This window comes from Bos indicus, chromosome 5 (assembly GCF_029378745.1).
Source record: "Bos indicus isolate NIAB-ARS_2022 breed Sahiwal x Tharparkar chromosome 5, NIAB-ARS_B.indTharparkar_mat_pri_1.0, whole genome shotgun sequence".
Taxonomy (NCBI): domain Eukaryota; kingdom Metazoa; phylum Chordata; class Mammalia; order Artiodactyla; family Bovidae; genus Bos; species Bos indicus.
Window position 1 is genome coordinate 22,790,946 of NC_091764.1, and position 21,433 is coordinate 22,812,378.

The 21,433-nt window shown below is 34.3% G+C and overlaps 1 protein-coding gene across 5 annotated transcripts in view; it reads right to left on the reverse strand.

The window, feature by feature from the left end:
* Nucleotides 1–21,433, reverse strand: part of EEA1 (early endosome antigen 1) — a 206,501-nt gene that overhangs the window by 58,017 nt on the left and 127,051 nt on the right. For all 5 annotated transcript variants that reach the window (XM_070788562.1, XM_070788563.1, XM_070788560.1 and 2 more), the window contains 7 exons: nucleotides 18,291–18,345; nucleotides 18,132–18,197; nucleotides 16,406–16,445; nucleotides 15,405–15,518; nucleotides 14,656–14,777; nucleotides 13,102–13,257; nucleotides 7,080–7,196 (listed from right to left, as the gene is read on the reverse strand). In XM_070788562.1, coding sequence (XP_070644663.1) covers nucleotides 7,080–7,196; nucleotides 13,102–13,257; nucleotides 14,656–14,777; nucleotides 15,405–15,518; nucleotides 16,406–16,445; nucleotides 18,132–18,197; nucleotides 18,291–18,345 — 670 coding nt within the window. The remainder of the gene's footprint in view (nucleotides 1–7,079; nucleotides 7,197–13,101; nucleotides 13,258–14,655; nucleotides 14,778–15,404; nucleotides 15,519–16,405; nucleotides 16,446–18,131; nucleotides 18,198–18,290; nucleotides 18,346–21,433) is intronic.

Consider the following 21,433-nt stretch of genomic DNA (forward strand, 5'->3'; position numbering starts at 1 on the left):
CGCAAAGAGTCGGACATGACTGAGCGACTGAACTGAACTGAACTGAACATATACTATTCAGGTTTAAATTATAAAACAAATGTTAAGCTTAACTCATAATTATTTGAGTAAGCAAAATTCTTTCCTTCTGAATGTCCAGTTCTCTTTTCACTTCCTCATCAACTGCTCTTTCAACATGTTTTCTTGCGGGGCAATTTCCCTATATTAGGCTGAGTTATTCACTTGTTCAGCTTCCCTGGTGGCTCAGCAGTAAGGAATCCACCTGCAATACAGGAGATGCAAGTTCAATCCCTGGGTTGAGAAGATCCCTTGGAGAAGGAGGAAATAACAACCCATTCCAGCATTCTTGCCTGTAAAATCCCAGGGACAGAGGAGCCTGGCAGTCTGCATTTTTGGGGGTCACAAAAGAGTCAGACATGACTGAGCAACTAAACAATAACAATTCACATGCTTCTAGCCCAAGGAACAAGAAGAAATATAAAAAGAATGGCATTTTTAACTGCTTGATACCTTACAAAGTGGTTTCAAGGATCTCATTTGTTCCTCAAAACAGCTTTGTGAGAAAGTACAAACTGATCTACCTGTAGCTCTCCAACATCTTGTATCTTGTGCTTTTACATGTCCCCATACCTTCAGTATATATAGCTCTCAAAATGAAATACCATTAACCCTCTGCCATGTGATATACTCCTAAGCATTCTTAAAGACTAAGCTAAAAAGTTATTTATATCTTCAACAGTCTTTCCTGATTTACTAGGCAATAAGTTAGGAAAACATCCACCTTGGTCTTGACTCAACTCTGCATCACAGAATTTACAAGATAAATAAAAACAGTAACAACAAATATTCACTGAGGTGCTTACTGAAAGCCAGGCAGTGATCTAAGGACTTTAACAAAGATTAAGGTTTTTTTTTCAGTGCTCCTATCACCCTAAGAGGCAAATAAGTATAATAGTACTTCTTAGCAAAAGAGGAATGGGACACTGGGGGCTGTGTGTCACAGCCAGTCAGAGGCATGCCTTTGACCACTGCATTATACTGTCCGTATCAATATACCACTTGGCAATACAGTGGTAATACACAGCAATACAACCACGTGCCATAACTGGCTTCTGCTTTGGCCTATGAGCACCTTAAATCTGAGACTACCAGAAAGCGGAGAAGGAGAGCAACGAAGGATAGAAAGTGGGTGAGAGGTAAGACCCCAAATATAACTCAGTCTCTGACACTGACCTCTATTAATCATATTAGTAGCTTTAAATAAGCTACTAATTTTGTTCAGAATTTATCTGGAAACAGTTAAACTGAGCTGCAGAATTTTGTTTAAATGTCAGAATATGATTCTTACTAGAAACCAAAAAGGAAATGTCTTCAAGACTTATGTCTTATTTTTTAAGTTTTCAAAGCCAGTAATTTAAAAACAAAGGTTTAATGCTGAAAATCTTGACATTAACTCAAAAGCAACTATTTTTCAATTCATTACATTTTATAATGTCATCTATCCACTTTGATGTTGCCTATGACCCACAAAATATATCCAAGGCAGTTCATTAATAGCCTTCAAGAGACCAGGCACAAGATTCCAAATTCGTAACACTTAGATATTACCCCTGTCAACAATTATGGTTTGCCAAAGACAAGGATGAGGAGAGGTCGGGGAGACAATTAGCAAGGACAATAGGGAAAAAAAAAAAGCAGATGCACTTCTGAACTTGCTGGTGAAAAAATTCTAAACAGGAAAACACTTTGAAAAGAAAAAAATTGTGAAATCTCACTTATGTAAAGATGAGGAACAGTAATAGAAAATTCTTATTCCCTAATCAAAACTATTCCCATTTAATCACACTAAATCATCTTGATTCCATATATTATTCATAAGACACAGTACTTCCTTTAATACTGTGTATGTATGTATGTATTTGTGAATATATATATATACACACACACACACAATCTGTGCTTCATTATCCTTTACTAACAGCTTAATGCTTCAGAAATACAAAATAAATTACACTGATCATAGACATGTATTGTGTGCACAACTCTGGTCAGTTTCCAAGAGGTAGAAGGTCAACTCTGATCTCAAAGAAATTAAAATCAAACTGAGAGACAAAGATAAAATTAAAGTCTACGTGGATATTTTCTACACATAGACAGGAGGGAAAAAGGAAGTAGGGAAGGAGAGGGCAGGATGGATAGAGACAGTAGCATGGAAACATATACACTGCCATATGTAAAACAGACAGTCAATGGGAATTTGCTGTGTGGCACAGGGAGCTCAATCCAGTGCTCTGAGACAACCTAGAGGGGTGGATGGTGACGGAGATGGGAGGGACGTTCAAGAGGGAGGGGACATACATATACCTGTGGCTGACTCATGTTGACGTACGGCAGAAACCAGCACAACGTTATAAAGCAATTATCCTCCAATAAAAAACATCTTTTTTTAAAAAGGGGGAGGCAATGAGGCTTTTATAAGCCATAAAAAAGATTAAATTTTAAAAATCAGTCAGCACCAAGAGGTGATGGAGAAATGGACAATGGCAGACTTGTATAGTTACTTTGGAAAATAGTTTGGGATAGCCTAGTAAATTTGAGCACATATATAGCTCATAACCCAGCAATTTCACATGAGGGTATAAAACAGAAATTCTTACACAAATGCATGAGATTTTTATGTGAATGTTTGTACCTGCAGTACTTGAAATAGCAAGAAAAAAGAAAAAACTGTGTGAATAAATAGGAAGTATATATGCGTCACTTCTGCTGCATACCAAATAATATAGTTGTCAACATAGCTAGTTGCTTTTTTCTATGAAACACCATTTTTAATGTAAAGAATGACCAACAAACTATGGGAAGGATAGAACTGACAGTATTGGCTGCCAATGATAAAATTCAAGCTTTCAAAGGAAGGTTAGAATTTTAGAAAACTTGCACCCATCACCATGAGCTTGACACTTCTTATACTTAAAGCATACTCTGAGATTGATGGTAATATTGACAAATGTGATTTGTTTTATGTTATACAATGAAATGGGCTTCCCTGGTGGCTCAGTTGGTAAAGAATCCGCCTGCAAGCAAGAGACCACCTGCAACACAAGAGACATACGTTTGATTTCTGGGCCAGGAAGATTCCCTAGAGAAGGAAATGGCTACCCAATCGAGTATTCCTGCCTGGGAAATCCCATGGACAGAAGAGCTTACAGGGGCTACAGTCCATGGGGCTCTAAGAGTTGGACATGACTAAGCAACTAAACCACCCATACAATGAAATGTGTTACTATTTGGAAAAAGTTTGCATAATTCAGTGAACCAATATTTTCCACATCACTAATGCATATTACAAAATCATGCCCAGGAAAGATCCACTCAAAAGTCAAGACAGAAGAAAAAATTTTAATGTTACAAAGTACAAAAACTGCACTGATATGGTTTCAGATTCTACATTGAAATTAACTTTTGAGAAACTAAACTTTATCTGGTTTCAGTGTAATATCAAACAATTATAGCTACAATTATCTGAAAAGGCTTTTAAGATAGACCTCCCTTTTCCAACTACACTACATATCAATTAGACTAAATTTTCAGTTCAGTTCAGTTGAGTCGCTCAGTCGTGTCTGACTCTGCGACCCCATGAATCACAGCACGCCAGGCCTCCCTGTCCATCACCAACTCCCGGAGTTCACTCAGACTCACGTCCATCGAGTCAGTGATGCCATCCAGCCATCTCATCCTCTGTCGTCCCCTTCTCCTCCTGCCCCCAATCCCTCCCAGCATCAAAGTCTTTTCCAATGAGTCAACTCTTCGCATGAGGTGGCCAAAGTACTGGAGTTTCAGCTTTAGCATCATTCCTTCCAAAGAAATCCCAGGGCCGATCTCCTTTAGAATGGACTGGTTGGATCTCCTTGACGTCCAAGGGACTCTCAAGAGTCTTCTCCAACACCACAGTTCAAAAGCATCAATTCTTCAGTGCTCAGCCTTCTTCACAGTCCAACTCTCACATCCGTACATGACCACTGGAAAAACCATAGCCTTGACTAGCCGGAACTTTGTTGGCAAAGTAATGTCTCTGCTTTTGAATATGCTGTCTAGGTTGGTCATAACTTTTCTTTCAAGGAGTAAGTTTTTTAACACACTTCAAATATATCACAACAGATTAAATGTAAAAGCAGATATGAGAATCCATCTGTCCTGTTATTTAATGAAGCTGTTAAAGCAAAGCTAACAAATTCACAATACTTTTGAACAAAAAAATTTAGTAACTCCCCATTCCTCTGCCATCAAAAAGTAGAGACATGAGGGAAATAAATTAATACCAATACCTGCCCTACCTCCAAAACCATTATCTGTTGCTCATCTTTAAAGAAACAAGGTGGAAAATATTAACATTACAGAATACAGGACTAAGAACAAAGACGGAGGTCTCACAGTTCCTGACTTCAAAACTTATTGAAAAATATAGTAGTCAAAACAATGTGTACTGACATAAAGAAAAATATATAGACCAAAATAATAAAAATAAAGAGCCCAGAAATAAATATTCACATACATGGTCAAACAATTTTCAACAAGCATGCCAAGACCATTCAGTAAGGGAAGGATACTCACTCCTTTCAATAAATGGTGCTAGGAAAACTGGATTTTCACATGCAAAAGAATAAAACTGGACCCTTACCTTTAAAAAAATAATTCAAAATAGATCAAAGACCTAAACCTAAGTTAAAACTATAAAACTATTAGAAGAAAACAGGTGAAAAGCTTCAAGACATTGAGTTTAGCAATGACTTCTTGGATATGAAACCAAAAGCTCAGCAATGAAAGTGAAAATAGATAAACTAGATTATATAAAATTTAAAACTTCTGTGTATCAAATGTGTGATATCATAAAACAGTCCTTTGGCCTTGGTCCCCATTTCTGGATCCAGACTCCTCAACCTCAGGAATTCCCTATGATATAAGAGCAAGAAAGGTATCCTTTGTTAGTCATAAGAAGCCCCTTACAACCACCTGAGTTTGTATTAATGAGATTTTTTAGAAATCCCAAAGGATGGGGGTTGGTTGACAGGGGAACCAACCTTCAAGAAAGAGTTGGAACTTTCAGTTCCACCCTGACCTCCAGGGAGGGAAGAGGGGCAAAAGGCTGAATTAATCACTAATGGTCAAAGATTCCATCAATCACACCCACGTAAGGAAAGAATGGGTTTTGAGACATTCCAAGTTGGTGAACACATGGAGAGCACGCAAAGAGAGCATGGAAGCTTCAAACACTTTCTCACATATCTTGCCCTACCCATCTCTTCCCTACCCACTTAAGTTATAGTCATTTATAATAAGCCAATACTCTAGTAGTAGCTCAGTAAGTACCATGGTAGCTCAGCTAGTAAAGAATCCACCTGCAATTCAGGAGACCCTGGCTCGATTTCTGGGTTAGGAAGATTCCCTGGAGAAGGGATAGGCTATCCACTTTGGTATTCATGGGCTTCCCTGGTGGCTCAGATGGTAAAGAATCCGCATGCAACATATGAGACCTGGGTTCAATCCCTGGGTTTGGAAGATCCCCTGGAGGAGGGCGTGGCAACCCACTTCAGTCTTCTTGCGTGGAGAATCCCCATGGACAGAGGAGCCTAGCAGCCTCCAGGCCATGGGATTGCAAAGAGTCAGACAAGACTGAGTGACTAAGCACAGCACTAGTAAATAAAATGTAAAAACTTTTCCCAAGTTTTAGGAGCTACTCTAGCAAATTAAGTTGAACAAGGAGGCTGAGAATTGGGAACCTCCCATTTACAGCCAGTTGGTGAGAAGTACAAGTAACAAGCTAGACTTTAATTGGTATCTGAACTGGGATGTGTTGGGGAGGGAGGTTCAGGGGTGCTCAGGCACAGTTCTGCAGGACTTCACCCTTACTTAATCCATAGAATGTGATGCTAGCTCCAGGCAAATAGTGTAAGAAGTGAGTTAAATGGTAGGACACACAGCTGGTGTTACAGAACTGTTGAAATATGGAACATCTATACATCTGATGTCAGAAGTGAAGCTGTATGTAGTACAGTACTGGGAGTAGAGGAGACAAACAGGAGTGTTTTTTCCTTTATAAAAAGACAGAACCAACAGAGTGAAAAGGCAACCTAAAGAATGAGAAAATATTTGCAAATCATGTATCTGATTAAAGGGTTAATATCAAAAACATAAAAAGAACTCTTACAACTCAACATCAAGAACATGAACAACCCAATTAAAATCATACAGCCAAGAAGCATATGAAAAGATGCTCAAGCATCCTAATCATTAGGGAAATGCAAATCAATCATGATGAATATCACCTTAACACTCTGTCAGATGGCTACTATTTAAAAAAAAAAAAAAAAAAAAACAGATAATAAACAGAAAATAACAAATGTTGGCAAGGATGTGAAGAAACTGTTTAATCCTTGTGCACTGTTGATGGGAATTTAAAAGGATACAGCCACTATGGCAAAAAGTATGATGATTTCTTCAAAAAATTGAAAACAGAATTACTAGTAAGATCCAGCAATTCGACTTCTGGGTATCTACCCAAAAGAACTGAAAGCAGGATCTCAAACAGATATTTGTATAACCATGTTCAAAACAGCACTATCCAGAAAAGAAAGAGCACAAAGAAGGAAGCAACAGATGGACAATATGATATATATGTACAATGTAATATAACCTTAAGAACGTAGGAAATTCTGACACATGTTATAATATGAATGAACCTTGAGAACAATATCCTACGTGAAATAAGCCAAGCACAAAAAGACAAATACTGTATGATCTCACTCATATGAGTTATTTAGAATAGTAAATTCATAGATATAGAAAGCAGAAGGGGTTTGGGGCAGGAGATTCAGTAAATGGAGAGTTGTTTAATAATAATTGAGTTTAGTTTTACAAGATGAAAAAAGTTGGTTGCATAACAATGTGAATGTAAACAACACTAAAAAATAACACAAAATAAGCCATCCTGTACTATGCCAATATATAAACAACATACACAAGATTAGAACTTAAAATTTACAAAATCAATTCACCATTATGCATAGCTTTTAAATTCTCACCTGATTTTTTTGTGTTAATTCATTAACTGAACTTTTAAGTTTTTGTAGTTCCTGCACATACACAGCAACTTCCTGCGGGCCTTTGGCAAGTTCACTCCTCAGCTGGCTTATTACGGCCTAGAAAGGAAAAAAAATTGAGAAAACTAAAATAAAAAGGGAAACGGAAGTATTCAAAGGTTTTAAGATTATATAGATTTTTGTCACTGTTGTCACTAAACTTTAATAATTCTTAGAAATTTCAACTTGATTCTTTTTATTTTACTAGCCCTACTGCTTCCCCACATCTTTTCTGGGCTGAAAATTAGTTTTCAAAATGTATCCCAAACTTTACAACTTCATTATTTAATAATACATGAAATGAAAAGTTGGCATCCTATTTTATGCGTCTGAAACAGCAAAATGCAAACTTGAACTTACTGGCTTTAAATTCTATAATTTAATCCTTCTGCATTTAAAAAAGATATGCAAGTTATACCTACATTTTCTCTCAACTTCTATAGCACATTTCAAAATCATGTTAAATGCAAACAACCAACACAGAATTACCTTTGAAGGTGACTAATCATTTTTTTACTTTTACTATAATAGAAAGTATTTGGCCAAAAAGCTATCAAACAGAAGTTATATATAGTTTCATTAACCTAGATCTCTCTACGATCATGGATAATAGCTGGGCAATTTGCTTTAATGTGTTTAACATTTTTTAAGTGAAAATTAATGTCTATTATTAAAACAATGGGTTAATCATTTAATAAGGTAAGAGAAAGATAACCAAAGAACCTGGAAATACAAACTTATTTGAAAGATTCAACCACTAGAGAGCAGGCGACTTGGTTTCCTGAAAGTGATGTTAATAAGAGACCTCTGTATTTCTAATATTGCTTATCAGGTTTACTTTTTACATTCTTAACGTTACAATTATCTTCATTGTCTATATTCTTCATTAGTAAATAAATTTTATATATGAATACAATAAATTTCATTTTTCTAAATAACCACATCAGCATTACCTATACTCTATATTACAAATGAGTACTTTCAAGGAAAAAAATCTAAGAAAGCCACTAATTAATGCCAGGTGATCTTCTGCTCTAGAATTTGAGGCATATTTTTGTTGTTGTTTCAAGGATTCTCACTGTAATAAGATCAAATCCACTGTAAATGGGTGAAGGTATAAAGTTTTAGAAACAAAACTAGTAAACAAGGTAGCCTAACTGAACAATCACACATTTTGGGCTTATTTTAATAACCATAAACAACCGAAATCAGTGTTTTGAGTGTTTTCCAAACTGGTTTGAGGTCAACAAAAAGAGATTTCAAAAATATTTTTGGTAATGGCAACATGTCTGAGATAAGTTCATGGCCTGACCTTTTAAGGAAAACATGTATATAAAACATATTTCAAAAAAGGAAATGTTTAAATATTCATGTATTTTCAACTGTGTTCAACTTAAAGTGTATCTTAATGCTCTATCTTAAACTGATTGTGTAACCTTGAAATGTATTAGGAGTTTACTTCAACTTGCTATGGCTAATAACTTTGAATCTTAGAATTATTCTGTATTAACTCCTTGGAAGAAAAGTTGTGACCAACTTAGACAGAATATTAAAAAGCAGAGACATTACTTTGCCAACAAAGGTCCATCTAGTCAAGGCTATAGTTTTTCCAGTGGTCATGTATGGATGTGAGTTAGATTATAAAGAAAGCTGAGCACCGAAGAACTGATGCTTTTGAACTGTGGTGTTGGAGAAGATTCTTGAGAGTCCCTTGGACTGCAAGGAGATCCAACCAGTCCATCCTAAAGGAGATCAGTCCTGGGTGTTCATTGGAAGGACTGACTGAAGCTAAAATGCCAATACTTTGGCCACCTGATGAGAAGAGCTGACTCATTGGAAAAGACTCTGATGCTGGGAAAGATTGAGGGCAGGAGGAGAAGGGGACAACAGAGGATGACATGGCTGGATGGCATCACCGACTCAATGAACATGGGTTTGGGTGAACCCCGGGAGTTGGTAATGGACAGGGAGGCCTGGCGTGCTGCAATTGGGGTTGCAAAGAGTTGGACACGACTGAGCGACTGAACTGAACAACATTATGGATGTTAATTAATATAACAGGAACAATCCAGCTACTTTAAATTACTATGCTTTAATCATTTATCACAAGAAAAATTATATTTAAATCTCTATCTTATCAAAGGAATTACTAGAGTTTTTCAAACATAATAAGTATGTACTAAAATGCAAATTTTGAGTATATTTCATTAAAAAACCATGAATCCACATTAAAGATTATAAGATTAACCATGTATAACATATATCCAGTATCTATTCTGCTGAATTCCAACATGCAAAAGAAAGAAAATGTGAAGCAAATGTATCCAAAATTATTTGTTATATCTTATAATGTATCTGTTGTACACTAAATATGTATTTTTTTTACTTGAATTTTTAAAAATATAAAAGCAAGCACTTAAAACTTTTTAATTTACTCAAGGGAAAAAAGGATGCAGGAAAAGTATACACCTAAAGATAAATTTTAGTTACAGGGAAGAGGAGAAAGAGGAATGAATTACAGGAAGCTTTCCCTCTCTACTATACACTGAGTCATTTTAACTTTTTACAATGATCATGTATTATAGCTCTATTTTTAAAAAATTAAGATTGAAGAAAGACAAAATTTCTAAGGAAATACACTCACTATTGGGATACCACTTTAGGTGAAATTCAAAAGGAAGGTTCTGCAAGCCACAGATAGTCCTCACTAGTTAACAAGACAAGCTCATCTGTGCCCAGAAGGCTTCAGCACTTGCTCTCCTTCCTCCTGGGAATGCTGTTCCCAGGTCTTCACTCTTCTTGCTTACTTCATTCTCCCATGTATCCTCTTTGAGGATACCTTTCCCTGATCATCCTATCTAAAACTGATCCACATTATTGCCAGCCCCACTACTGCCCATATCCTGCTTTGTTTTTCCTCGCAGCACTTAGGATTAGCTGACATCCTACTGCGAGCTGGTTTATTTCACATTGTTTGGCTTCCAAAAGGAATATAAGCTTTACGACAGCAGGCACTGTATCTTATTCACTGTTCTATTCCCCATATGTTCTATTCCCCATAGCTGCTTTCACTCAGGCATTCAAAAAATACTCACTAAAGAGAGGAATGATTCTCCTAGAAGTTAACAGATACTTGCAAAGTACCTCTGCACATGGAAACAGATATATAAGACCCTATAAAATAATGTGCATTTCAGAATTTCAAATTACAAAATAATTAAGGAAAGATATTTCAAACTTCCTGCTAGTGCTTTAGGATTATAATTACTGTCCTAATGGCCAAATACTTTTAGTAAATAATCATTTTAAAGATGGTTAAAATTTGGCTTGATTAATAAAACAAAAAGGAGCATATATTTGAAGTTTGAGATTGTCTTAAAATACAAAATTGCCATATGGTGCTAGAAGGTACTATATTAAAAACAGTACTAATATTAAAAGCCTTCCAAAAAGACATTACCTCAAATTTAAGCATCTCCATTAGAAAGCAGAAAAAATAAAATAAAATGATGGATGAAACATGGAAAACAAAACTAACAAAAGTATACACTGAACATACAATAAAAAGTACAAACACACTTCTAAATCTAATCTTACACTAGCAAATCTTTAAAAGATATTTAAATGCTCTCTTTAATAACCCTGAATGAATGTAGTATTTATTCCATCTCTTTATAACCTTTTTAGTTTTAAAAATTAGGATTCAAATGAAGATATTTGGAATATAAATAAAATTCGTCAAAAATCATTTCCATTAAAGACAACACCAAGTTAGTTTTACAGCTCTGACATTTTTCAATAATGCAGATTTATAGGAATAATACTTTTATTAACCTTAATTTCTGATGTAAAGAAAAGTTAATTATTTAAAAATACTTTTAAATGCTTTAGAATGAGTTATTTTTCCATATGCTTTTAAAAACAGATTTTTAAAATGACAAGGAAAATTCATAGGTTATATTTTTAATGAAAGGAATGGAACATACTTAACAATATATATCAGATTATGTATCTTGAACCTTGACTAGAAATACAAAACAAATCATTGCATTTTTAGTTTCTTTAATTCTTTTTACTGTTTTATTTCTGACGTCAATGTTTAGGTTCAGAAAAGCAGTAATACATGAAATATTTTTTTCTTTTAGTTCTTTAGCTTATGTAATTCACTAACACACATAATTGAGAATAAATAAAACTGAATTTTAATAAAATACACACCATATACTAAGGACTAAGTAGAAGCTAAAAATACAGTAAAAAACAAATGAGATGGAATATTTAGACAGTCACTTTTTCATATGGAAATGGTATGGGACACAACTCAAAAGTATTTTAAGTTATACTCAATACAAATATACAATATGTCAAAATGCAAAAAGTAGTAACAGTAAGTATTAGGTTATGATTAATAACACAAATTTACTTCTAACACAATCACCAGACCACCAAAAATGGGAAACGACATGATACAGAAAGACCTGAGCTTCAAGACAGATTTGAGTTCTAATCCTAACTTCTTTACATTAGGTGCATGAACTTGAACAAGTTATTTAATCTCATTGAAGCCCAGATTCCTTAAATATAAAATAAACTTAATACTTAACTTACAGGGTTAAAAGAAATTTCTAACCTAGCATTTGAATGGGATTTTTTCCCATGAAACTTCTTTGATTCAGCCTCTCCTAGATTACACTTTAGGAGATTTTTATTGGTTTTGATAAGTTCATGAACTCCCTAAAATACTTTGAAAATTTGTGGGACTTTTATTACTGGGCTACAAAGATCATGTTTGGGAAATCTGCACCTGAAGTTCATCAACTTAAAAGTCTGAAATGTTAACCATTACAAAGACTCACATGCCTATGTGTGTTGTACCATAAACTTTCACCAATCCTCCAATGATAAGACATAGGAGAAAGTAATAAAAGGAAGATACGGATTATCCATAATATTTGTACTCCATAATTCATTAATAATTATGAATAGTGGTTTTTAGATAATCAGCTGAAAAAATCTGAGATGCAAGTTGAAATGTCACTATAACTTGACTTTTTAGACCAAAAACATGAAAAACACAGGTCTGTATCATATAAGGGAGCTTAAGAACTATACACAGTAGTAGTTATAATAAAAATACCTATGATATAGTAAAGACAAATGCTAGCATTTTTAAGCAAATATATTTACTACATATCCTAGAACTTGTCATATGCTGACAATTATATAAGGGACTGACAGATAAAAGTCATGTAATAAATAGAAGAGCTGAGAATGTTTATCCTAAAAGAAAAGAAAATTCAGGGTAAATATGAACAGTCATCAAATATTTCATGTGGAAAAGAACAATTTATTCTGGGTCTGGAACCAGTACATGTAAATTACAGGGAAACAAATGCCAACTCAATGGAATGGCTGACTTAGGAAGAAATATACAACCCCCACAACACATAGCAAGAGTTGCAGATCATTTATCAGAGACCTATAAAAGGAATTCCTGGATGGAGGGTTAGACTAGAAGATTTTTAAGACTTCCTTCAACCACATAACTGAATAATTGATAAATGAAAACCAAGTCTAATAGATAATAAGTCTTAAATATTTTTTCTAAGCAACATAAGTAATACAAATGAAGAAAACGAAATCGTACTTCCTTTACCCCTACCAAATTGAAATAAATTACTACTTATTAATCTGGAGCAAATTTAAATATAATTTCTCTACAGTATACATTATTTATTAAACAGAGTAATATTCCTTTATGCAAACATTCTTCTCTAAGTGTCCAACTTCATAAAGCAAAGATAAAATACTATCAGCCTATATTGACTATATACAGATATTATTGAGACCAGATGAAAGAAAGGCAAGTAGTGTTTGAGTCACTTAGAAAAATGCTGGCTTTACTCAACAATGCACATTAAATAAGTTAACATCAGTCTTATTTAAGTGCACTAAACTTCATTACCTCTGAGTTAGTATATTCTGTTTGTAACTTTTTGCACTCATCTTTGAGTTTTTCAGATTCTCTCTCACGTTCCAAGGTCATGTTATCCATTAGTGTTTGAACTTGGACCAGTTCTTTCTTTAATACAGCAACATCTTCTATTCCAGGTCTCTGAAGCTGTGAAGCAACATATTTTAATTAAAAAAAGAAAAAACAAAACAGTGAACTATTTAGTGAACACACATTTTTAAATAACATATTTTTTAAATAGTTTTACTACTAAGAAATAAAAAAAATCTTTTAACATCAATTACTAGATTCCAAACATTGAACACAGATGTTCTCCCCCAACAATCTTTATCCTTTTTTCATAGAGCTAAATAAGAGCTTTCTCTCATATTTAACAGTATTACCACTCAAGGTACAAAATAGCAAATACACAATTATCCTTAGTGCTTTAACTGCTTTCCTTTCCTTCACAAACTACACCCACTTATAATAACAATCTCTTGTTAATGCTAAATCCCTTCATTTTTTTATCCTATGAAACTGGTAATAAAATGAAGGAGCAGATATAAGCATAGAGAAGGCAATGGCACCCCACTCCGGTACTCTTGCCTGGAGAATCCCATGGATGGAGGAGCCTGGTGGGCTGCAGTCCATGGGATTGCTGGGGGTGGGACACGACTGAGCGACTTCACTTTCACTTTTCACCTTCATGCATTGGAGAAGGAAATGGCAACCCACTCCAGTGTTCTTGCCTGGAGGGTCCCAGGGACAGGGGAGCCTGGTGGGCTGCCGTCTATGGGGTCGCACAGAGTCGGACACGACTGAAGCGACTTAGCAGCAGCAGCAGCAGGGTTTGTTGCAGATTGAATCTAACTGATTCACATATTCATATGTTTACTGAGTGGTAAATAAAGGGCAGAAAGGAAGCAAGGACAGATCCAAGATAGTTAAGCCTGGGGAGAGGGTTAAAAACATATGGTATCAATGACAGAAATATGACAACCTGATGTTATACTTGTTGAATTTGAAATGAAAGCTGGAAATGCAATTAGGAGTGCCCTTGTTGTTGTTGTTCAGTCACTAAGTTGTGTTCAACTCTTTATGACCCCAAGGGCAACAGCCCGCCAGGTTTCCCTGTCCTTCACTATTTCCCAGAGTTTGCTCAGATTCATATCCAGTGAGTCGGTAATGCCATCTAACCATCTCACCCTCTGCTGCCCTCTTCTCCTTTTAGAAGTGTCGGGATTTATAAAACTAAAGTTCAAGGTAAGATCAGAGATGCAGATATGGAAACTACCAAAAACGACAGGTGACATTAAAACAAAAACAATAAAAATGTTCATGCCATAAATAATGTATCATAAAATTCCATTCTTATTTTAAAAATCATACATAGTGTACACATACACACACACACACACACATATATGTAGGTGGTAAAACTACAGGGAATTTTTATTTCCTCCATTCTATTCAAACTATACTTTTAAAAATGTTTCATCAGCATATGAATTTCATTTATCAATTTCAAATAAGGTACATTCTAATAAATGATTTCTAAGTTACCAGTTCAGTCTTTAGATCTTGAATCACAGCTGCTTCTTTGTTTAATTCTTCTGTTAGATGTGTCACTTGCTGTTCAGCAGCTTCTCTAAGACTCCTTTCTTCATCATATTTTGACTTTATATCTAATTAAGAAGTTACATAGATGACATGACATTAACTCTAGAGAAGATAAGGTATACATTCTTGTATATCCAGTGCCTATCTAAATACCACTCTAATTCAAATTCACATTCCTTTGATGTACACAATAAAATTATACTTCTGATGATATTCAATGATAAACTTAAATGATCAAATGTCTTTGTCTCCATGAAATCTACTCGATTACTAAATTAGCATTTTAATGTATACTCAATCACATAATATTTTTACCTAAATTTCACCTAAAAGCATGTATGTAGCTGAAAAAATTACATGCAATTGCTAGCATGACCAATTAAATCTATACCATATTATTTAACCTCTTCAAAATGTTACTTGTCAATCTTTAACCATACCACAAAAGAAACCATCTTCTCTAAAATTCAAGAATTTTACAGGGAAAATCAGTTCTTCAAAGGGAGGAGGTAGGAGAACAAATAAAATAACTTACACAGCAACTCTGTTATCATTAACACCAGCAATCACCACGACAGTCTATAACAAATGCTTTATCACACTAATAAAATACAGTTTATCTATAGAATATACAATGGCAAAAAGGTAATGAGACTGATTTATTGAATAAAAATAATTCTGATTTAATTTACCTGCAATTTCAGTAGCAAGTTGGGCTGCTTTCTGTTCAAACAAATCTTTCATTTGTTTAATATTAAAATTTTCTGTTTGGGCTTCTTCTAATTGTTGTTCCAAAGACTGTAGTTCTACAGAAAAGTAGTTATTCAAATACAATGTGAATTACATTTCCTAAACTGTTATTACTTATAGCCATTGTAGGAGTTAAAAACAATCAACATGATCTACTAGCCAATTACAAGCAGAATATCTTTACATTTTAAGAATTAATCAGATCTCAAAAAGAAATAAAAGAATTAATCACAGCCAACACATTTAAGGCCCAAATCAAAGTTTATGAACACATAAAACAAATGAAAGAAAAATTTAGCAATCATACCTAAAATATTTATAAATATTTGTTTAAAGATTATTCTAATTTCATATTTTTCTGTATCTGTCAACTGACCAAAAAAGAATATATTTTGTGCCTCTGATGAAATGTTTTGAAATTAGAAATGTTTTAAGAATAATCAAGATCTTAAATAAAATAATCAATTAAAATATGCAGTCAATTCTTACTACTTCATTCTCATAAAGAAACTTCAAAGAGACATTAAATACAACAGCTAATCTCAAAATATAATTGTTATTATTCATTGAGCATTCCTCCAGTTAAAGTCTATTACAAAGATGCTAATCTCATTTTTTAATTTCAAGAGGAAACAAAGTACATCAACGTTTAATATAGATCTAAACTTCCATTAACCACCATATTAATGTAATATTTCAAAAGTGTGTAACTTCAGAATATAATGAACTATATAATAAGATTAAGATTTCAATAACTGATTAAATTATAAAGTTCACAGGTAATAAACACTCTCAACCTAGAATATGACTGATAACTTCACTGTTTCAGTGCCATGAAGTAAAACCATAAAACAAAATCCATGTAGCAGGCATCAGAGGAAAACAAAGAAGTAAAAAAGGGATAAGAAAGAAGAAAAATGAAAAAATAAAAGCTTTAAGTTACCTGCTGATGAATCAGCCACTAATCCATCAGGTTTGGACTCCTCAATGAAAACAAAAAACATAAACAAATGTATTAAAAGGAAAAGACTATATTGTTACAATTGTCAATGTGAAAAACAATCTCTGAAATAGATTCTGTCAGGTAAGTGGCAAGATTTCGATGAAAACCAAATCTTGGCCTGCTCACATCCTTCTAGATCTCTAAGATACCACTAGGCTGTCTGGCATAATGATTTAACTGTAGCTCACTGCCTCTAAGAATGTGTTAACATATTAAATTTTCATGAACTTTGCCAAGATGGCATCTTAAATTCCATAAATTCAGTAATAACATAAGTTAATATAATGGAATGGGTTGCCATGCCCTCCTACTGGGATTTATCAACCCACATCTGTCTCCTGCACTGGCAGGTAGGTTCTTTACCACTGGTGCCATTTGGGAAGTCCCTATTATAAAGTTAAAATAGTCATCTCAAATGTAGTAAACAACTTCCTGTGTTTTCAAGTACAGAAAATAATATAATACAGCACATGTTTGATTGCTAATGGCATCTACCTAAAACATGAGTAAGTGAACTGTAAGTATTTTAGATTACTAAAACCCTCTTTAATGCATCCTCAATTATAGAAGCTGAGTAGTAATAAGGCTGGTATCTTGTTATCCATTTATTTTTCTGTTCTAGTCCAAATGACAACTTTTGGGAAAAAGATAAAAAGGCAAAGACAACTGGGAGTCATGTGCTAAGATGCCATGTGCTATCTTAATGTGCTAAGTGTGCAGAGGGATCACTAATTACTTTATAAAAGTGTTAAAGGATGCCATTTTTATTCACAGAAATGAAAACTATATACATATTTGGTAAAAGTCATCATTCTATGATTTTTTATGTATGTTCATATAAAAGTCAAAATAACTTTAGTATAAAAATCATAATTTGTTAAAGCTTTTTTTAGAAAATACATTAAAGAACATTATATATAATGAATCTGAGATAGCAAATGAAATCACTCAAAATAACCACTTTGCATACTACAGTGATTTTCTTGTTCTTTTCTGTATAATTTTTATAAAGTTAAAGTTGTATGGTAGGTATGCATCTGTGTACAAAGACACAATATTTGTTTTTTAAAATCTAACATGAATACAACAGTTTTCCCATGCTTTCAAATAATCACCACCAATATTAACTATAAGCAGTTAATAATAGTTCTTTCCCTACTAATAGACATTTTAGTGATTTCCAATTTGTCACAAATACAAGTGCCTTGAAGTGCTTCATGATTGTTTGAACCTATATTTTTTAACCACTTATGTATATTGTCAGAAAATAAGAATAATGTGGCCTGGTATAAAAAAAAAATCCATAGGTAAATGATCCTTTTGGCCTCACTGTAGCATGTAGGGTCTTAGTTCCCTGACCACAAATTTAACTTGCACCCTCTGCAGTGGAACTGCAGAGTTTTCAATCACTTCAGGGAAGTCCCACAGGTAAATGATTCTTAATGGAGCACTTTTAAAGAGTTATATCTGAGCTTTCCATATATTGGTTATATTGGTTTGTACTCATTAGAATTTCAAAGGATACATATGTAGGCTAACAAGCACAGAGAAACAATTAGGAAGCTATTCATATCATGCCACTTGTTTACAAAAAAGCATTATACTTAATTTAAAGCAATGAAAATGAACAACTAATAACACACTTTAAGTATTTAAAAGCAATTACTTGTTGCTGCAGCCCTTGAAATTTTTCTAATTCTTTCTTTAATTCTTCTGAGTACCATTTTTCTTCCTAAGGAAAGAAAAGGTTTTAATCAGAAAATTTTTAAAGGTTTTATTTATCTGATACACTGAAAATAAACAAGTATAATCATTTTTATTTTACCTTAAGTGAAGCCTGTAGGTCTTGGACCTCTTGTCTGAGTAGTGTTATATCATCTCTAAACATAAATTGGAAAAAAGGAATTAATGGTTAATTTGCTTTAACAATCATGGCTAGTGAATATACATTAATATTCTAGTTTTCCCAATTCTTAAAAAAATTCTATAGATTTTATATATAGTGGCATATATACAGTCCTTGGGAAAATAATTTTATTCCTAAGTATACTATCTATCAATGGAAGAACACTTTTATCATGGAAACAATAAAACTGGCTGTCAAGTACTGAGACAAAAGCAAAAAGCCTCCCATTAATTTACCAGCAATAAGCATCAACAGCTTCCTACTGCAGTTAGTATAAAATCTAAAGTCATTAACAAGGACTATAAAAATCTGCACAGTCTAATCCCTACCTTACCACGCTCACCCTTATTCACTTAGCTGTAGCAATGCTGGCTCCTTGCTGTTTCCTGAGTCTGAAATGCTCTTTCCTGTCAAAATCTCACCTTCTGTTCCCCTCATCTAATAGTGTGACAAACAATGGTTAAGCAGACAACTCGAAGCCCTTATGCAGAAGACATTCCATGAGAAAACACATTTGCAATTATTCTTCTAGATATGAAGAACATATCTTATCCTCTTGGATTATAAACAGCAGAAAAAGGGACTCTCCTTGCTCCATGCCACTCCAATGACTGCCATGGTAGAAGACTGAAATGAGCTGATTGGGAATACTCATGTGCACTGATTCTAGTACAAAAGGAAAAGAACAGATCAGTTCTAACGATGCAGAAGACCAAGTCCACACCAGCACAAGCATATCAGAAAGTAAAACATAATGGGACATACTGGTAGGAAAATTATTCTCTAGGATGGGAGTGAAGATAGAGTAAAGAAACAAAGTCAGCTTCATCTGTGAAACATGGTTAACAGTAGAAAAGGAACCTCTACCTTTCAAAACCATTCATACATAAAGAACTCATTATTCAACAGAACTTGTCTACGCCAGACTCTCAAGTCATTGAGTTTAATGGGGGAAGAAAACACATAAAGAGTAACAGGCCATTAGTTCTACAATAGAAACGAAAACAGAAGCATAAAGACAGTGATCACTTCTACCTAGAAGCACTTCATGATGGAGATAAACTTTAAGGTGTCTTCTTTAATCTCTGAATACAAAAGTAAAACTAGATAATATATTCCTGCTTTTTTCTTGTCTATTAAAATTTGCCTTTTATGACACTTCCATTAGTTTTCATTTCTCTGTTGCGTGTCTATGTGTCCCCATCCTTCCCTCTCTCCCCCCATGTGGTCCTATGAACTCATTCGATGTGGAGAAACCACAGGCTAACTGGAGACACCTTGGTCTTAACATGTGTATGAAAATGTGTGTATACGTTTTAAGTTTTCCCTACTCTTTATTAATATTCCAACTCCATGTATAAAACAAAACAATGAAGAGACAGATTAATAACAATATGTAGGAATGGCTCATATTAAATTGAACGAAATTGCAAGGAAGATAATTTTAATTCAACTTCTAATTGGATGCCGTTACTCCAATTAATCTTTCAAAAAGTGCCACTTAATAAATTTTTGAAAGTAACTTGTCTAGCAAAAAAAAATCTTCTGAAACATTTAACAGATTGAACAGTCTAGGATATTAACAAAAGAAAATTAGGAAGCATCTATCAAAATTTTAAAGGGAAACTTTATCCAGAAATCCCATTTCTAGAAATATATCTTCCAGATATATTTAAACACATGCAAACAATATGTCCACAAAGACATATACCACCACAACATTTATACGTACAAAATACTGGAAATAGCCTGAATGCTTGTCAACAGGAGAATGGTAAAATTCCATGCGGTCATTAAAAAGAGTAAGATAACTATCTTCAATGATAAGAAACAATCCATAGATACAGATAGAAACAAAAGGTATAGGACAATGTAGAACTGCTCTTTTATGTAATTATATACATTTATACATTTCTTTATATGTACACAGATATAAGCATATTGTATATATGCAGAGACTATCTTTCTGTACTATCCTATACAAAAAAGATCTTAATGACCCAGATAACCATGATGGTGTGATCACTCACCTAGAGCCAGATACCCTGGAGTATGAAGTAAAGTGGGCCTTAGGAAGCATTACTATAAACAAAACTAGTGGAGGTGATGGAATTCCAGCTGAGCTATTTCAAATCCTAAAGGATGATCCTGTTAAAGCACTGTACTCAATATGCCAGCAAATCTGGAAAACTCAACAGTGGCCACAGGACTGGAAAAGGTCAGTTATCATCCCAATAGAAATGAAGGGCAATGCCAAAGATTGTTCAAACTATCAGACAATTGCACTCATTTCACATGCTAGCAAAGTAATGCTCAAAATTCTCCAAGCTAGGCTTCAAAAGCACGTGAACCAAGAACTTCCAGATGTACAAGCTAGATTCAGATAAGGCAGAGGAACCAGAGTTTATATTGCCAACATTCATTGGATCACGAGAAAGCAAGAGAATTCCAGAAAAACATCTGCCTCATTGACGATGCTAAAGCCTTTGTGCAAGTCACAATAAACTGGAATATTCTTAAGGAGATAGGAATACCAGACCACTTTACCTGCCTGCTGAGAAACCTGTATGCAGGTCATGAAGCAACAGTTAGAACCAGACATGGGAAAAGGGACTGGTTCAAAACTGGGAAAGAGTATGTCAAGGTTGTACACTGTCACCCTGCTTACTTGACTTATATGCAGAGTACATCATGTGAAATGCCAGGCAGGATGAATCACAAGCTGGAATCAAGACTGCCAGGAGAAACATCAACAACCTCAGATATGCAGATGATACCACCCTAAAGGCAGAAAGCGAAGAGAAACTAAAGAGCCCCTTCCTTAATGAGGGCAAAAGAGGAGAGTGAAAAGGATGGCTTAAAACTGAACATTCAAAAAACAAAGATTATGGTATCTGGTCCCATCACTTTATGACAAATAGATGGGGAAAAAGTGGAAACACTGACACTTTATTTTCGTGGGCTCCAAATCACTGTGGACAGTAACTGCAGCCACAAAATTCAAAGACACTTGCTCCTTGGAAGCAAAACTATGACAAACCTAGACTGCATATTTAAAAAGC